Source organism: Amphiprion ocellaris, chromosome 8, assembly GCF_022539595.1.
Source record: "Amphiprion ocellaris isolate individual 3 ecotype Okinawa chromosome 8, ASM2253959v1, whole genome shotgun sequence".
Taxonomy (NCBI): domain Eukaryota; kingdom Metazoa; phylum Chordata; class Actinopteri; family Pomacentridae; genus Amphiprion; species Amphiprion ocellaris.
In genome coordinates this window covers 32,456,409-32,471,730 of record NC_072773.1, presented here as the reverse complement: position 1 = coordinate 32,471,730, position 15,322 = coordinate 32,456,409, and the positions used below count along the sequence as shown (strand labels likewise).

The 15,322-nt window shown below is 41.8% G+C and overlaps 1 protein-coding gene across 3 annotated transcripts; it reads left to right on the top strand.

The window, feature by feature from the left end:
- The first annotated feature begins 222 nt into the window (after positions 1-222).
- On the top strand, positions 223-14,869 carry LOC111583421 (zinc finger protein 335). 3 transcript variants are annotated; one of them, XM_035958285.2, is made up of 28 exons: positions 223-461; positions 2,384-2,577; positions 2,699-2,975; positions 3,110-3,187; positions 3,513-4,583; positions 4,665-4,847; positions 4,968-5,132; positions 5,229-5,487; positions 5,580-5,757; positions 5,854-5,966; positions 6,067-6,085; positions 6,443-6,559; positions 6,774-6,850; positions 6,975-7,135; positions 7,236-7,456; positions 7,980-8,079; positions 8,175-8,263; positions 8,374-8,630; positions 8,781-8,895; positions 8,987-9,184; positions 10,078-10,220; positions 10,326-10,465; positions 11,113-11,210; positions 11,311-11,397; positions 12,651-12,737; positions 12,840-12,899; positions 13,011-13,116; positions 14,158-14,869. In XM_035958285.2, exons 2-28 carry the CDS (start codon positions 2,386-2,388, stop codon positions 14,277-14,279), a joined length of 4,713 nt encoding a protein of 1,570 aa, XP_035814178.2. In that variant the 5' UTR covers positions 223-461; positions 2,384-2,385; the 3' UTR covers positions 14,280-14,869. The 3 variants fall into 3 exon arrangements, with proteins under 3 accessions (XP_035814178.2, XP_023148278.2, XP_023148277.2); XM_023292510.3 differs by having other exon boundaries at positions 224-461; positions 3,462-4,583; positions 5,229-5,472; XM_023292509.3 differs by having other exon boundaries at positions 224-461; positions 3,462-4,583.
- Positions 14,870-15,322: the final 453 nt, after the last annotated feature.

Sequence of the window (15,322 nt, the reverse complement as noted above, 5' to 3'; positions counted from 1 at the left end):
TCTACTATTAAACACATGTGAATCAAAATGTCCACTACATAAATATATATCATTAAGCAGCAGTGTGAGTAGTAAAAATGTCATTTTATTTGTTTCAAATGAGATCACAACAGCTGTAAGTGGACGCATATTACTCCGCACCCAATTGCGTAATACGCCTTCCACTAAAAACAATAGTCCACTAAGTGATTAAAAACACATTATCCACAAATATCTGGAGCAACATATGACATGTAAGAAATTAGTAGGAACATACTGTTAAAATGGGAACGTATACAAAGTTTGGATTTAACAGAGAGTCCGTTTTCAACAAAAATAATAAAAAGATCCGGTTGCGCTGACAGGAAGCAAGGAGAGACTCATGGCGCCCGACTAGAATGAAGCGACAATTATCGGTTACTAATCCCTGTTCGATTTAGCACATCTACACTAAAGGACGCCCTTCTACTCGAAAATACACGGTAAGAAAAATCTGCAAAGATTCCAGTGTCGGGGAGGGAAAATGTTTTAATTTTCTTCAGGGAGAGAATTCGGGCGGTCTGCCGCAGCTCAGGCCCTCGAGGTCCCCAGTAGAGCTTTCAGAATGCCTGAGTGTAAAACGGGGCTGCCTGGTGGAAAATGGCGACGCGGAGCAGGCAGGACAGAGGGCAGCTAGGCCCGTTTTAAAGCGGCTAGCACACGCAGCTGTAGACGCAGATCCGTGCGATATGTCGACTTAGCTGTGTAGAGTACAGCTGCATTGTAGTGTCCAGCCACGCAAGCTGTCACTTTATAAATATGAGCTGTTTATGTTTTGTTTTAGTCTCATCAAGCACAACATTAAGCCAACAACATACTGGTTAGCATGCTAGGAGCTAACTAGCTAGCTGTTGTCATCGTCAGCTAACGTTACTGTCCGTTGGCCTGTTTCTAAAGAACTTTTTATGTCCATGGCAGTCATGAGGTATAGCCATGAAGAAAGTCACTGAGTTGTTCATAACCACAATTGGTTTATTTATTAAATCCTCTGAAGAAGAAACGTCCTTGAGAGGAAACGCAACATATGGCTAATGTTGATAAGCAAACGCATTGCGTAAACACTTAACATATAACTGTTCTGTGCATGTCATTGGGTTATAATTAAGAGATATACATTTTTAGTACAGTTGATGTTGGAAAGGACAACTTATAATGTACTCTAGAGCAAAAATACCTCCATCCAGGTGTCTGAGCTTAGTATACTACTGCTATATTAATAAAATGCACGTAGTATAACAAATGAGCATAAATTTAGTCAGTAAAGGTATAAAGTTACATAAAGCCACAAATGTCAGTACCTCTAAGTGTACCTTAATAAATGTATTTTGTTACTTTCCTCTTCAGTAGGGTGACTATATTTTGATTACCAAAAACCAGGACACTGGACCTGGCAATGACATACTCAAAAGATACTCGAAGTTTACTCATAGATGCCTTATAAATTCAATACACTTAAAGTATGCCTCCTCTGTGTGGATACAAAATTGTTATATTACCAAATACTATCTATAACCAAAGACACAAATTCAGACAGGCTTCTCAGAGGTTACTTAACATGTTTTATTATGACAAGTTTCAATATGATAGAAATAATGTCTCCTCTCTTTTAGGAAATAAACAACCAAAAATACCTCTGTTATATTAGCAATCCAACTTTAACAAAAATAGCTCTCACAAACTTACATAAAATATCTTTAGCTTTAGTTTTAGATCAATTTAGTGGCCCACTGAAAAACAATGAAAACCAGGCCATTTTCTTCACTTGGTAAAAAACAACCAGGATGGCCAGGACAGGACATGAAAACAGGACATGTCCTGGGAAACAGGACGTTTGGTCAGCCTACTCTTCAGGACACATAACATGACCCAGTTATGTGTGTTAAACTTTGTCCTGATGTGTACTTTAGTTGGTTCTTCATGAGGACATGCTAAAATGTAAGCTGTATACAAAATCCAAAGTGACCTTGAAAACCTAGAAACCAGGCCACAAACGCTCCAGAGTAAAATTGTAGGTGGTTCTCTCTCTGAGTCAATGATGAATAGGTAGTATACAATAACCAATAAACATGTTTTCCTTAGCAAGTGTTTTAAAGTTAACTTTCCCAACTTTGACACTTTTAGGAAAGTTGGAGACAGTTTCTGTTTTTGCATCCAATATGTCTGCGGGTGTCAAAGCCCTTACTTTAGTCATTCCATACATTGCTGTTTAACTAGTGACAACTAAGCTGTAACTATAAAAAATTCTAACACTAATAGCCACTGATATTTTAGTTTCAACTAGATGTGAGTTGACAATCTTGTAGTAATGCTAAATGAAACTTTAAAGACAGGTTTGATATTGGATTTATTTCATTTCTCTGGACAGTCATGGATTTGGAGGAGAATGAAGTGGAGAGCAGCAGCGATGCAGGGCCGTCGGGGATGGAGGAGCCGTCTGAAAGCGGTATGGGTATGGAGTCATCTGAGGCCATGTCTGCAGACAGCAGTGATGCTGCTGCCTCTCATGCACAGGCCCCAGAGTCTGACTGCCATGTTGGACAGAGCTCAGAGGGACTTGTGGTGAGTGGTTTTTTTCTCTTGTTCGAGAAAACAGTATATTTAACCTAATAAAAAACAATGCAGCTGTTTACGCTAAACATTTTTAGACATTATCATGGTTTTCTTTCTCCTCCCTGTGTAGGTGTTCATCCCAGAAACCAGCTCCAGTACAGATGTCAGAGTTTCATCAGTCCACCTCCCAGATTCCTCCTCAGTGGCCCAGTCCACCAGCGTTTCCAGCGTCTCCACAGTGACTCAGTCAGTGCTGGTGTCTGAGTCAGCCCAAGTGCTGGTCCACTCCAGTGCTGTGTCTGAAGGAGCAATGATGGTTTCAGACTCGACTGCCTCTACCTCGTCAGATCTGGGTTCTGCCATTGACAAGATCATAGAATCCACCATAGGCCCTGACATCATGAATGGTATTTCTAGTGATTTGCATTTTCCTTTATACTCTAGTTGATGCAGTTGACTGAGGCATTTTGAGTTTTTGTTATTTTGAAAACTTGATCATTAAGTAGCATATATGTGATCTTGTCTGCTGCTTTGCTATCAGGCTGCATAGCTGTGACCAGTGCAGAAGATGGTGGTGCAGAAACAACCCAGTACCTGATATTACAAGGACCAGATGATGGTAAGTGTGCTGTTACTGTTAACTCATTAATTCCTCAGTCAATTTCAAAATATTTTAGACTCTGAAAACATTACCCTCATCTTCATACACAGCAAATGTTTACATGATATAAATTTAAAGCACCAACTTTGGTTTAGTCCTCTAAGAAGTAAATTTGGACTTTTCACAGTAATTTAAAATCTCCTGAGGCTGATGACTCACAACAACTCATCAGTATGGGAATCCTTTTTAATGAGTTGCTTACAGTTCATCTACATGTGTTTTTCTGGTGCAGGGGCTCCCATGGTAGCTCAGATGTCATCTTCTGCCCTGTCCAATCGTATAGCCATAGAAGCTCTCGCTGAAGGTCCCACATCCACCTGTCTGGACCAGGGAGACCTGCAGGGCAATCTGGAACCTGACCAGCCTGATGATCAACCCGGACACTCAGGTTACCCAGAGGACAGCAGCAGTCAGCCTGACCAGCCCCAGCATTCCCACCCATCCCAGTACATGGATTGCAGTGCAGATGGTCCTGACCAGACAGAAGAGTCTTCGTCTTCTTATGTGGAGTGTTCGGGTGAGGAGCCTGACCAGACACGCTCTCAGTCCGGCTTTCCTGACTACAGTGGTAATAACAGCGATCAGGATTTGCCTGGATACGTGGAGTGCAGTGGAGCTGACTCAAATCCCACCAGCCGAAGTCACTATGTTGTGGAGTGCAGCGCTGGGTATCTTGAGTGTGCAGAAGACGAGGAAGAGCAGCCACATCATTCACGCAGTTACATTGACAGTAGTGCAGATCACCGGACACAGACAAGTAGGCAATATGCTGCTGAGTACGGGGGAGAATGTGTTGCGGCTGCAGACTCTGAGCAGCCAGGTTGTTCTCGTTACCAAACAAGGGACGATGATGAAGATGACGAGCGAAATCAGGATCCAGATCAGCCACAGCACTCTCAACAGCAGCCCCAGCACTCCTGTTACATGGAGAGCAGCAACGGTCCAGAGGCCTCTCTCTATGCTGATGACAGCTCCTCATCAGACCACCCTCTGGCAGACACGGCTGGTTCAGGCGGACTTCCCGAAGCACTGGAATGCAGTGAGAGCCAGCCTGGGCCCTACATCAGCAGCAGTGGCACGTATACCTCTAATCCAGAGCCTGAGCTGGCCCAGCAGTGCTCACCGAGCCAAGAAGAGCCCCAAGGCTCCCAAGATGAAGCTGGTATGGTCAGGGACATGGAGACATCAACTGTGGAAGAAGGCTCTGGAGACCGACCGCCGAACCTCGCAGAGCTAGAGGAGATGATGGAAGTAGTGATAGTACAGCAGTTCAAGTGTAAGATGTGTCCATACAAGAGCGCCTCCAAAGACACACTCATCAACCACATGAGAGATAAACACTTCAAACCTGCAGGTACGGTAGTTTATTATGCATTACAGTGATATATCGCTAAGCTGACTTGGTAGTCACTTTTCCTTTATGTCTGGTTATTAGGAGACACACCAAAAAAGCGTAAACGTGGACGACCTCCTAAAAGTGAGACGTTGGCTCGTCAAAAGACAGAGAAGGAGGACGCAGGGGAGAGGAAGGAAGCAAAGGTGAAGGCTGCTGAGCCTCAACAAGCAGAAGAAGAGGAGGATGATATTGTGGATGCTGGTGCTATTGATGATCCTGAAGGTCAGTGAGAACAATTGTCATTTAACACTCATTCAGGTCTCTCCAAATAGTTCATAACATTCATACTGTCCTGAAGATGAAGAGTTACTTTCACTTATCCTTCACCCTGTTCATCTCCAGAGGACAGTGACTACAACCCAGCAGAAGAGGATAGCAAAGGAAGACCACCCACCATTATGAAGAAACCCACTACTCCCATTTCCTCCTCCTCTCAAGGACGTCCTCGACGTAAGGTCGGTCGTCCGAGGAAGTACTGCGTTTTAGATGAAGGCTCCCGCAGCAAAGGTACATTTTCATTTTGACAGAGCAAAAGAAAAAACAGCCTATATTCAAACCTTTAGATTGCTGTGACTTCATTCTTTTTTTGCTTGTTTGTTTCAGAAGCAGAAAGTCTTAGTAAGAAGTCCAGGATCAGTGCAGATTCTAATGTATCTGAAGAGGCAAGCTCTTCTGGGCTAGGGACTGGTCCGGTTATCGTCACCGATGGAGACACAGCTGAGGCAGCAATAAGCCAGTCAGACTCAGAAAACAAAGACCCTTCTTCCAACACACAGCCAGAGGAGGAGTTCTTCCCGAGAAAACGTGGCAGACCATCTAAGCGCTTCCTTCGCAAGAAATATAAGAAGTATATCAATCGAAAGCAAGTCTCTTATTATTAGAGTTTTGTCATAAATAGTATAAAAGAAGGTTTCACAACACACTAATGGCATTTTCCTCTTCATTGCTTTCCAGTCGGTACTATAAATCCCTCAAACCGCTCCTCAGACCTCACAACTGCTGGATCTGTGGCTCACGTTTCCTCACCCAGGAGGATTTGCGCTTCCACGTGGACTCTCATGAAGGCAACGACCCCGAGCTCTTCAAGTGTCTGCAGTGCAACTATCACTGCAAGCGCTGGTCCTCGCTCAAGGTCAGTCGCAATAAAACGGGTCACAAAATTCAGGCTACCTTCAGTTTACATGCATGTTTCCACAGCATTTTAAAAATCACTGGGGTTGTTTTGCAGGAACACATGTTCAACCATGAGGGCACAAAGCCATTCAAGTGCGACGAGTGTGATTACACAAGTGTTTATAGGAAAGATGTAATTCGCCACTCAGCAGTTCACAACAAAGAAAAGTAAGTCACAGTGTACATACACAATAAATGACTGCTAGAACAAAACATGTTTTGTAGGTTTTCAGATATCATGACTCATTACTTCTTTTTTATTTTGCAGGAAAAGGAAAACAGAGTTGGTAAGATTTTTATTTTGGTCATGTTTGAATGCTATCTGAAATGCTAAAGGGGGAGGAGTAATTTTACAGTGTTAGAGTAACAATGTAGGTGAGCTGGTGTGTTTAAAATGCAGCAACCATGGAGAGGTGAGTGGAGAAGGAGGCAGGGACTTCATAGATCTGCACATTCTAGAGGAAACAACAGTGTAGAGTTATATTTAAGCAATTTATTTTCATGGAAAAAGCCTTCTAAATATTCCAGTTTGATTCACAGAAATGAGAATAGTCAGTTTCTGTTGTGACTGGTTGCTGCTGTATTTTGGGCTGTTTGCTGAAATTAAAAATGTAATGTAATTAAACATATTGTGATCCTTGCAGGCACCAAAGGTTTTAGAGTTTCCCTGTCCAGTGTGTCATAGAGTTTACCCCATGCAAAAGAGACTGACCCAGCACATGAAAACCCACAGCTCAGAGAAACCACACATGTGTGACAAGGTCAGAAATGAGATGATGCAACTTAAGAGCAATTATTTTCATATATTAGATCATTTTATTTTCAATATATACCTTATATTATGGCACTGAATATTTTAAATAATTACCAACAATTACAAGAGACATTTCACTGTGTTTGAGAAAAGGCTACTACAGGACAGATCAGTAGAGATCTAAATCTCTTGAAATAAATATTTCTATTCTGTCTTTGCAGTGTGGCAAATCCTTCAAGAAGCGGTACACATTCAAAATGCACCTACTGACCCACATCCAGAGCCTCGGAGACAACAAGTCAGTACTCAGACTTATTTTCTTTTGTCATGTATCAGTCTGTACTCTTTCAAAAATGTAGAAGATGAGTAGCTGGAAATGTTGGGTAGAATAAGTTGTTTTGTTTGATATTTTGATGTGCCAGGTTCAAGTGTGAGTTCTGCGACTACACTTGTGACAACAAGAAGCTGCTGCTCAACCATCAGCTGTCCCACACTAACGACAGGCCTTTCAGATGTGACTACTGCAAATACTCCACATCTAAAGAAGAGTTCCTGGTGTCACATTTGGCCATCAAACACACTGGTCAGTGCAGCAGGAAGGCCTTATTTAAAAAGAGCATCATTTTTGTGTTTACCTCCTGAAAGTATAATACCTGTTAATGTTGCACTATAAATCTCTACAGGCGAGAAGCCGTTCTCCTGTGAAATGTGCCACTTCATGACCAAGCACAGGAAGAACCTGCGTCTTCATGTGCAGTGTCGCCACCCTGAGGCGTTTGAGGAGTGGTGTGTGTCTCACCCTGAAGAGCCTGTGAGGAGACGACGAAGACCCTTCTTCACCCTGCAGCAGATAGAGGAGCTCAAGCAACAGCATGATGACACACAGGGCATGCAGAACACTATTGTAAGTCTGGGAAAGGTCTTCCAGAATTGAATAGAATATCCTTTATTAGTCCCACAAGGGGAAATTTGCAATGCCACAGCAGCAAAGTGACAGTAAGAAAAATAAAAAAAAAACACAACTATAAATTAAAGATGTGCAATATATACACTATGCATACAATATAAATAAAAAAAAGAAGAACACGACATTAAGAACACAAATTTAAGAATAAATACAGAAATGAATTGCACTTTGGTTTATTTGCACATGACAGTTTGTTAATTGTCATTAAGTGAGTGTGTGTGTGGTCTGTTGGGAGCAGTGCTGATTATAGAGTCTGATACCAGCAGGAAGGAAGGACCTGCAGTATCGCTCCTTCAGTCTGTCACTAAAGGAGCTGTCCAGTGCCCTCCGAGTGTCGTACATGGGGTGGGAGTCCCTGTCCAGCAGGGATTCTGCTCTATTGTTTTAGTATTATCCTGCGATTTATTTTGTGGCATTGAGAAGATTATTTTACTGTAACTATTTCATTTTGCTTCATCAGGTTGCAGTGGATTCTGCAACACTACAAGCCATGCAGAGTATGGAAAATGCCTCAGTGTCCCAGGATGCATTGGGAAACACCACAATCATCTATGAACAAGGTCAGTTAGGATTTCTAAGTAAACCTTTTTAATATCTATAGTGTGGTACATTACCCTAAGGACCAATTCAAATTTTTCCTCCATTTGCTCCTCAGCTGAATCCAGTGATCTGTCTGCTCAGAATGCCCTGGACCTGCTGCTGAATATGAGCAATGCCCGGGAATTAGTTGGAAACTCCTTACAGGTTTGCTCATCAAGAATTCCTATTAACATAAATCAGCATTTATGTGGATGCCATGCTTTAGTTTTTCAAATAAGTAAATGGTGTCAAAATGCCTTGATCGTGTTGTTTAGGTAGCAGTGCTGAAGTCAGAGGGAAAAACGTTGGAAAAGGGCACTTGGAGTACGGTGGCCACAGCGCCAGGCCAGCCCCAGAAGATCGTGACCTTCCATGTGTCTGAAAACGGTGAGACGGTGCTACAAGAGGCCTACGAGGCAGCCACATCTGATACAGGAGAACTCACCCACATCGCTATTGAAGCATATGAGAGGGGAGAAGAGTTCAGTGTGGTGGAGCAGGCTGCTGAAGAAATCCATAGCCCAGAATACAGGTAATATTATACACAATCAATATTTCCTGCTTAGGAGCACATGCTGTTACACTCAGAAACACTGAATTACAACGAGACTGAATGTAGATTTGGCATTCTGGTTACTTTTATGATGTCTCAGCGCATCCCATTAAACTGCTGTCTTTGTAGCAATGGTGAGAGCAGTCCTTGTCAGGCTTTAGAAGTCTCCGGGTCAGAAAGCCAGAAAGGTGACAAGTACTATCTTGCTTCAGCGCTGGGTGATGGCGTTTTGCAACAAGTGGAGGTAACTGTCAACCGTAACTTTGAATTTGCTGCATGTACAGATGTATTCTTCTTTATCCAACTTTCTGACTGTGTTGTTTGTTTTCTCTCAGCTGAGCAGTGAAGCTCCAGCCTCTCCCTCTGCAGTGAGCTCTCCTAGTCTCAGCACCAAAAGGTTTTCCTGCCGAATCTGCATGGAGTCTTTTCACGGACGCTCTGACATGGAGAACCACAAGAGGGCGCACTTGGATGCCAACACATTCAAGTGTCCAGACTGTGACTTCACATCAACTTCCTGGCCTGAGGTCAAGGTATGTTACCAGTAGAGGCAGTAACAGCATGTATATCTTATCAAATAAAATCTACTCAGGGTAAAAGACCAAATTAACCAGGAGAAATCCCACTGAGAATGACAACCTCTTTTGCGAGGGAGTCTTGGCCAAGATAGGCAGCAGCAAATACAAAACACAGTTATAAAATTACACAGTCAAAACATAATTACAACACGACCAAAAAACAAACAAAAGAAACAAATAAAAAAATGAAATTTACAAGCAAGTTATGAAAAACAAGTGCATGTTGTGAAATCGGCCTCAAGAACCTGCAGTTTGGATTTAAAAGCACTCATTGAGATTAACTTGGTTAATTTCCAGTCTTTCTGCAACATATTCCATGTCACAGGTGCAGAGTAAACAAAAGCCTTTTCACCCAGTTCAGTACGAACAAGGAACAGAAAGTAACAAATGATCTTGTGAATGGAGAGAGAGTGAAGTGAACTTTTCTGTGCAGCCAGAGAACAAATGTAGGTGGGCAGTAGTACAAGTACTGCCTTGTATCCAAGAAGGATCTGTCATTGGAAAGTATACCAATGACAGATCCTTCTTGTGGTTAAAGCAGGCCATCCCACCCGAGAGTGTAACTCACAGTGGTGCGTTGACACTTTACAGTTCGTAATAAACCTCAAAAAAGCATGGTACACAGCGTCAACCATTCAAAGACATTGAGCAGAAGCATTCATATACAAAAGATCAGACAAAAAAGTCGCAGTGACAAGCCGCTTTTTTACACAAATGAGTATTTCCACACTCCTATTTATGTACTCAAGCACACTTGTGTATTTAAAACCATTCCTGTCATTTTAAACCCGTTTCTGTCCCACTGACCTTTGCTGCTGAATGTGACTGAAGTCCCGTTTTGTTTTTAGTCTCACATGGAGCTGCATTCCTACTTGCGTCCTCACAAGTGTCCAAACTGCAGCTTTGCTTCCAAGAACAAGAAAGACCTGCGTAGACACATGATGACCCACACCAATGAGAAACCATTTTTGTGCAAACTTTGTGGACAAAGGTGGGCGCATAATACAATCTATCTGTTCCAGTTAGATATAAAAGGTCCTGAACAGCTATCAGTTACAGTGTTTTTATGTTTTTTGTTTTTCGTCCTTAATCTCAGGTTTAACCGTAATGGCCATCTGAAGTTCCACATGGAGCGTCTCCACAGTCAGGATCATCCCACTCGGAAAAGTCGTACCACCCCATCTCAGCAAACCATTATAGTCAACAGTGATGAGGAGGCCTTGGCCACACTACAGTGTAAGAATCACAGCTTCATACCACTAAAGACTTACAGACAGATGTGTGCAGGAAATAAATATGTATGATGAAGAATAATGCAGCATATTAGGGTTCGTATCAGGTTTATAAATATACTAGTGCATCTCTAAAAATTAGAACATTGCAAAAAAGTTTAATATATCCATCGGTTGTTAAAAAAAAAAAAAAAAACTGAATATATTCTAGATCCATTGCATATAAAGTGAAATATTTAAATCCTTTTTTTAATTTCATTTTGACAATTGTGGCTTCGACCTCATTAAAATCACAAATCCAGTATCTAAAATTAATAAAGATCGAGCAAAAGTTGAATTTACAGTACAACTTCCAAAAAGTATGTTCATTTATTGACTCAATATTTTGCTGAGGCTCCTTTTATTACAAACAACTGCATCAATGCAGCGTGACATGGAGGCGATCAGCCTGTGGTGCCGCTGAGCTATTTAAGGTCGGTTTTCTTTCGATAGCGGCTTTAAGCTCGTCAGTATTTTTGGATTAGGTGCTTCTTATCTTTCTCTTGACTCCTTTTTTGAGGTGCACTAGAGCACAGTCAGTGTAGACCAAAACCACAAAAATAAACTCCAAATTAATGTCTGTGTTTGTGTGTTTTGGTGGCTTTGCAACAGCCATACAAGCGCATCAGACGGTGATCACTCCAGAGCGGCTGCAGGCTCTGGGACAAGAGCACATCATCGTGGCTCAAGAACAGGCTCTATCAGACCAGGTATTCATGCTGAACCCACCACACTTGTAATTTAGCTTCTTGCAAACAGTTTTTTCCCCTGCAGTTTATAACCACTCTGCATTTTGTAAATAAATATAAGGAGGAAGGCACATACATCCAGCAGATAACCACCATAGATGGACAGACTGTGCAGCACCTGATGACAGGAGACAACCAGGTGACTGAGGTAAGATCCTTTCTGTAAATTCTACCTGTTTTAATGTACATAAAACTGATTTACAAAAGTTTTAAGCATTAATTAAGGGGGATGCATTAAGAAATGCAGTGAATGTTGTTTATCAGTTATCTTTATACAAAGTGCAATAACAGACAATGTCACGGGGGCTGGGCAGATGAGAACCCAGAGGGTAGGCACACAGACCAGACAGAGTCAGGTTAACTTAACCAATAAAAACTTCTTTAATAAAGCAAATGTATTAACATAAAGTGAAACCCAACCAAACTCAATTCACACAAGCCAAGATTAAACTACAAACTAATAATCCGAGTAATTAAACCAATGAATCGGGTCGAAGTTGGAACTAAGGGTGGTCAGCAATAAAGGGAACAAAACGGCTGACTTACGAACACCTAAATCAAATGTCGGGGTGGGCAGGCACCGGTTCCAGTGGTCTCTGAGACACACGCCGGCACTGCCAATCGGGCAGCGTCCAAATCACCCGGCAGGTCGGCCAGGTGAAACAGCGTCGCGGGGGAGTCTCTCCCAGGGACGGAGGAGGCGACCGAGTTCCTACTAACGGCTGGGTCGGCAGGACAGAGGCTGTCAGGCAGCACAGCCAACAGAAACTGCCAGCCGAGTAGACAAGGCTCAAACACGACTCACTCAGAGAGTGTACAAAGAAGTGTACAAAAAGACCAGAGCAACCTGTCCCCGTAGTAGACGCTAGAATCTGGCAGGGAGGTGAAGGGCGAGCCCGGCTTTATCCCTGGCTGATGGCAGATCTTGATCCAGCTGTGCTCTCTCTGCAGCTGGAGCCCATGAGCCCTGATGACTGATGCAGTCAGAGGCACAGCACAGAGGGGGGCGGGGCCAGGAGTGAGAGCAGGAGACAGGAGAGAGAAAGCAAGAGAGAGATGTCAGGAGGAAAGAGAGGAGAGAAGAAGAGGAGGCAAAAAGTGAGGAGAAAAGGAGGGGGAGAGAGAGGAGAAGAAAGACAGGGAACCAGGGCGAGACTGTGACAGACAAAGCATAAATTAAATCAGTGTGTGGTGATTTGCTGTAAAACTCTCACTCCATGTGTGCTATTTTCAAGTTGCAGAAAGAATTGTAGACCTATCTGCTAGTATTATGCAATAGATATCAATCCCAATATCTAAAGTGTCTTAAACCTTTACATAATACTATATATTTTTAATACAAAGTCATTATTGTATTTTACAGCTTTGACTTCACCTTATTTGCCACATTTTCTGTTTCAGGTCCAGTATATCATCTCACAGGATGGAGTACAGCACTTACTTCCCCAGGAGTATGTAGTAGTAGCAGCTGATGGCAACCACATACAGGTTAGTGTGTTCTGTCATAAGACTTCATCTTCACTGATCAATGTGTGCAGTGTTTGAAGGTGAGAATGTCTTCTTCTAACTGTTTCCTCTTTTCTCCCTCAGATGCCAGATGGACAGATCATCCAGTATGAGCATGACAGGGCCTTTGTGCAGGAGCAACAGGTGAAGCAGACTTTAAAAACTGTAACTTGTTTTGTTCAGGTTAAGCAGGAAATTATCTGCGCTGAGAGGTATTTGTTTTGTCTCACTGCTCCATGTCTGCTGTGTTTTCAGATTGCTGTGAGTCATGACGGTCAGATCCAGTACCTTCCAGTCAGCTCAGAGCAGCAGATAGTGAATTCTGAAGATCTGGAGGCTGCTGCTCACTCTGCTGTCACAGGTCAGCTCTTTTATAGAACAGATTAGGTTGATATTCACATCTCTCCTACACTGTTTTTGATTATATACACTCCTCTTTTAAAGTTTGGGCTCACCCAGACAATTTCATGAAAACTCACACTTTTATCCATGTGCTAACATAACTGCACAAGGGTTTTCTAATCATCAATTAGCCTTTCAACACCATTAGCTAACACAATGTAGCATTAGAACACAGGAGTGATGGTTGATGGAAATGTTCCTCTGTACCCCTATGGAGATATTCCATTAAAAATTTCAAGCTAGAATAGTCATTTAGTACATGAACAATGTCTAGACTGTATTTCTGATTCATTTAATGTTATCTTCATTGAAAAAAACTGCTTTTCTTTCATAAATAAGAACATTTCGAAATGACCACAAACCTTTGAATGATAATGTATATGTTGATCATATTCAGTGTCTAGTGTTTTATATGTAACATTTTTCAAAGCATACCATAACTTTCAAAGGCTGCAAAATACCTCCACATACTTTACTATTAAAATCTATCAATGCAGAAACATCATACTTCATTTATTATGTAGCGATCCATTAACTGTAGATTTAGTTGTTGCACATTTCAGCCTCTTGCATCCAGGAGCAGCGCCCATTTTCAAAATGCTACCTGGTGATGTGTTTAAAAATGGTCCCACACAAAACTGACAGTCAGCTACCAGAGTTCATTTTATTCATAAGCTATTTTGATGTAAGTTTCCTGAACTGAAAGCCTGCTCTTGAATATAAAAAGTAAAAGTAAATGGAAAGCGTTGTGGTTATCTTTGCTCTACATGTACACTACTGTTCAAACGTTTCGGTTTAACTTTGGTGAAATGGAACATGAATGCTCTTGAAAATTGTCAACATCTGCATTTAATGGGCTGAAACTTGACTAGCTCATGATCTTCTTAATTATTAATAATTAGAGACCTGATAGTAGCACATAGTCCTCACTATGAAGAGGACTGGTCAGCACAGCGGCCTGACAACAAATCAAACTAACAGAATAACCTTTGTCTTGTAGCTGTTGCAGACGCAGCCATGGCGCAGACCCAGACTGTCTACACTGAAGCTACGCCTGAACAGCTGGAGCAGCTGCAGCAACAGGGCATCCAGTACGACGTCATTACTTTCACCAACGAATAGCGTTAAAAGCGTGCGCAGAGCAGGACCAATAGAAACCACTATGAGCTGATAGAACAGTGACCTCAACTTATTTATGCATTCAGCAGGCTGTGAACTTAAAGCCTTATATTCTCCACAGCATCACCTGCTCGGGGCGGCTAGATTGTTCAAGATCAACAGCTTTTTGTACATTCAGAATATTGCACCCATTGCTTTTAACTTACTCATAGGGGCTGTGCATTTAAGAGTTAATTTAAGCAAGGCCGATCTTTTCTGTAATTATTGAACCAGATAGATGCTTATGTGCCTCAGCTGCTTGGATTTGCAAGGCAATGTTACCAGAGAAAATAAAAAGGCTTCTATCATGATTGAGGAAAATGTACGAGTGAACATTTTAGTTTTTGAATGAAGTGAAATGAAAAGGGAGTGTTTATTTTCCATTTGTAATAACATATAATTGTTAGAATGCTGCAGCATCATGTTTACTGAATGAAAATGTACATAGGTTTTGAATTTATGTTCTGTTGTGTGATGGAAGATATGGTTTGATTTGGCAAGTATAAATGTTTAATAAGCTGAAAGCTGACACCAAATATATCATTTTGTTTATACTCGTGTTTGTTCCTTATGTTATAGTTCTCTGCTTTAAAAAGCTGATTCTATGTACAGCCATGGAAAAAATTTTTTAGACCACCCTTGTTTTCTTCAGTTTCTTGTTCATTTTAATGCCTGGTATCACTAAAGGTATATTACCTGAAGAATACAATGAATACAACAAAAATGCAGCTGATTCCATAATACTTTATGTCCTATCTGACATCCTTCAGCTTCATTGTATTCCCAGGGTCTATAAGAGGACATTTCATGTCATCAGCAGCACATGTAAAGGCCTAGAGTGGTTTCCTGCTGACATTCAAGCCGCAGCACAACTCAGAAGTTGTCAGCTCTCACATAACGCCTAACACTAATGAATTATGTGAAGCCACAAAGGCAACCATCTTGGCATTGCTGGAAATTTGCATTAGTGAGAGACAGGTAGCAATAAAACTGAAGATCTCCAAGAC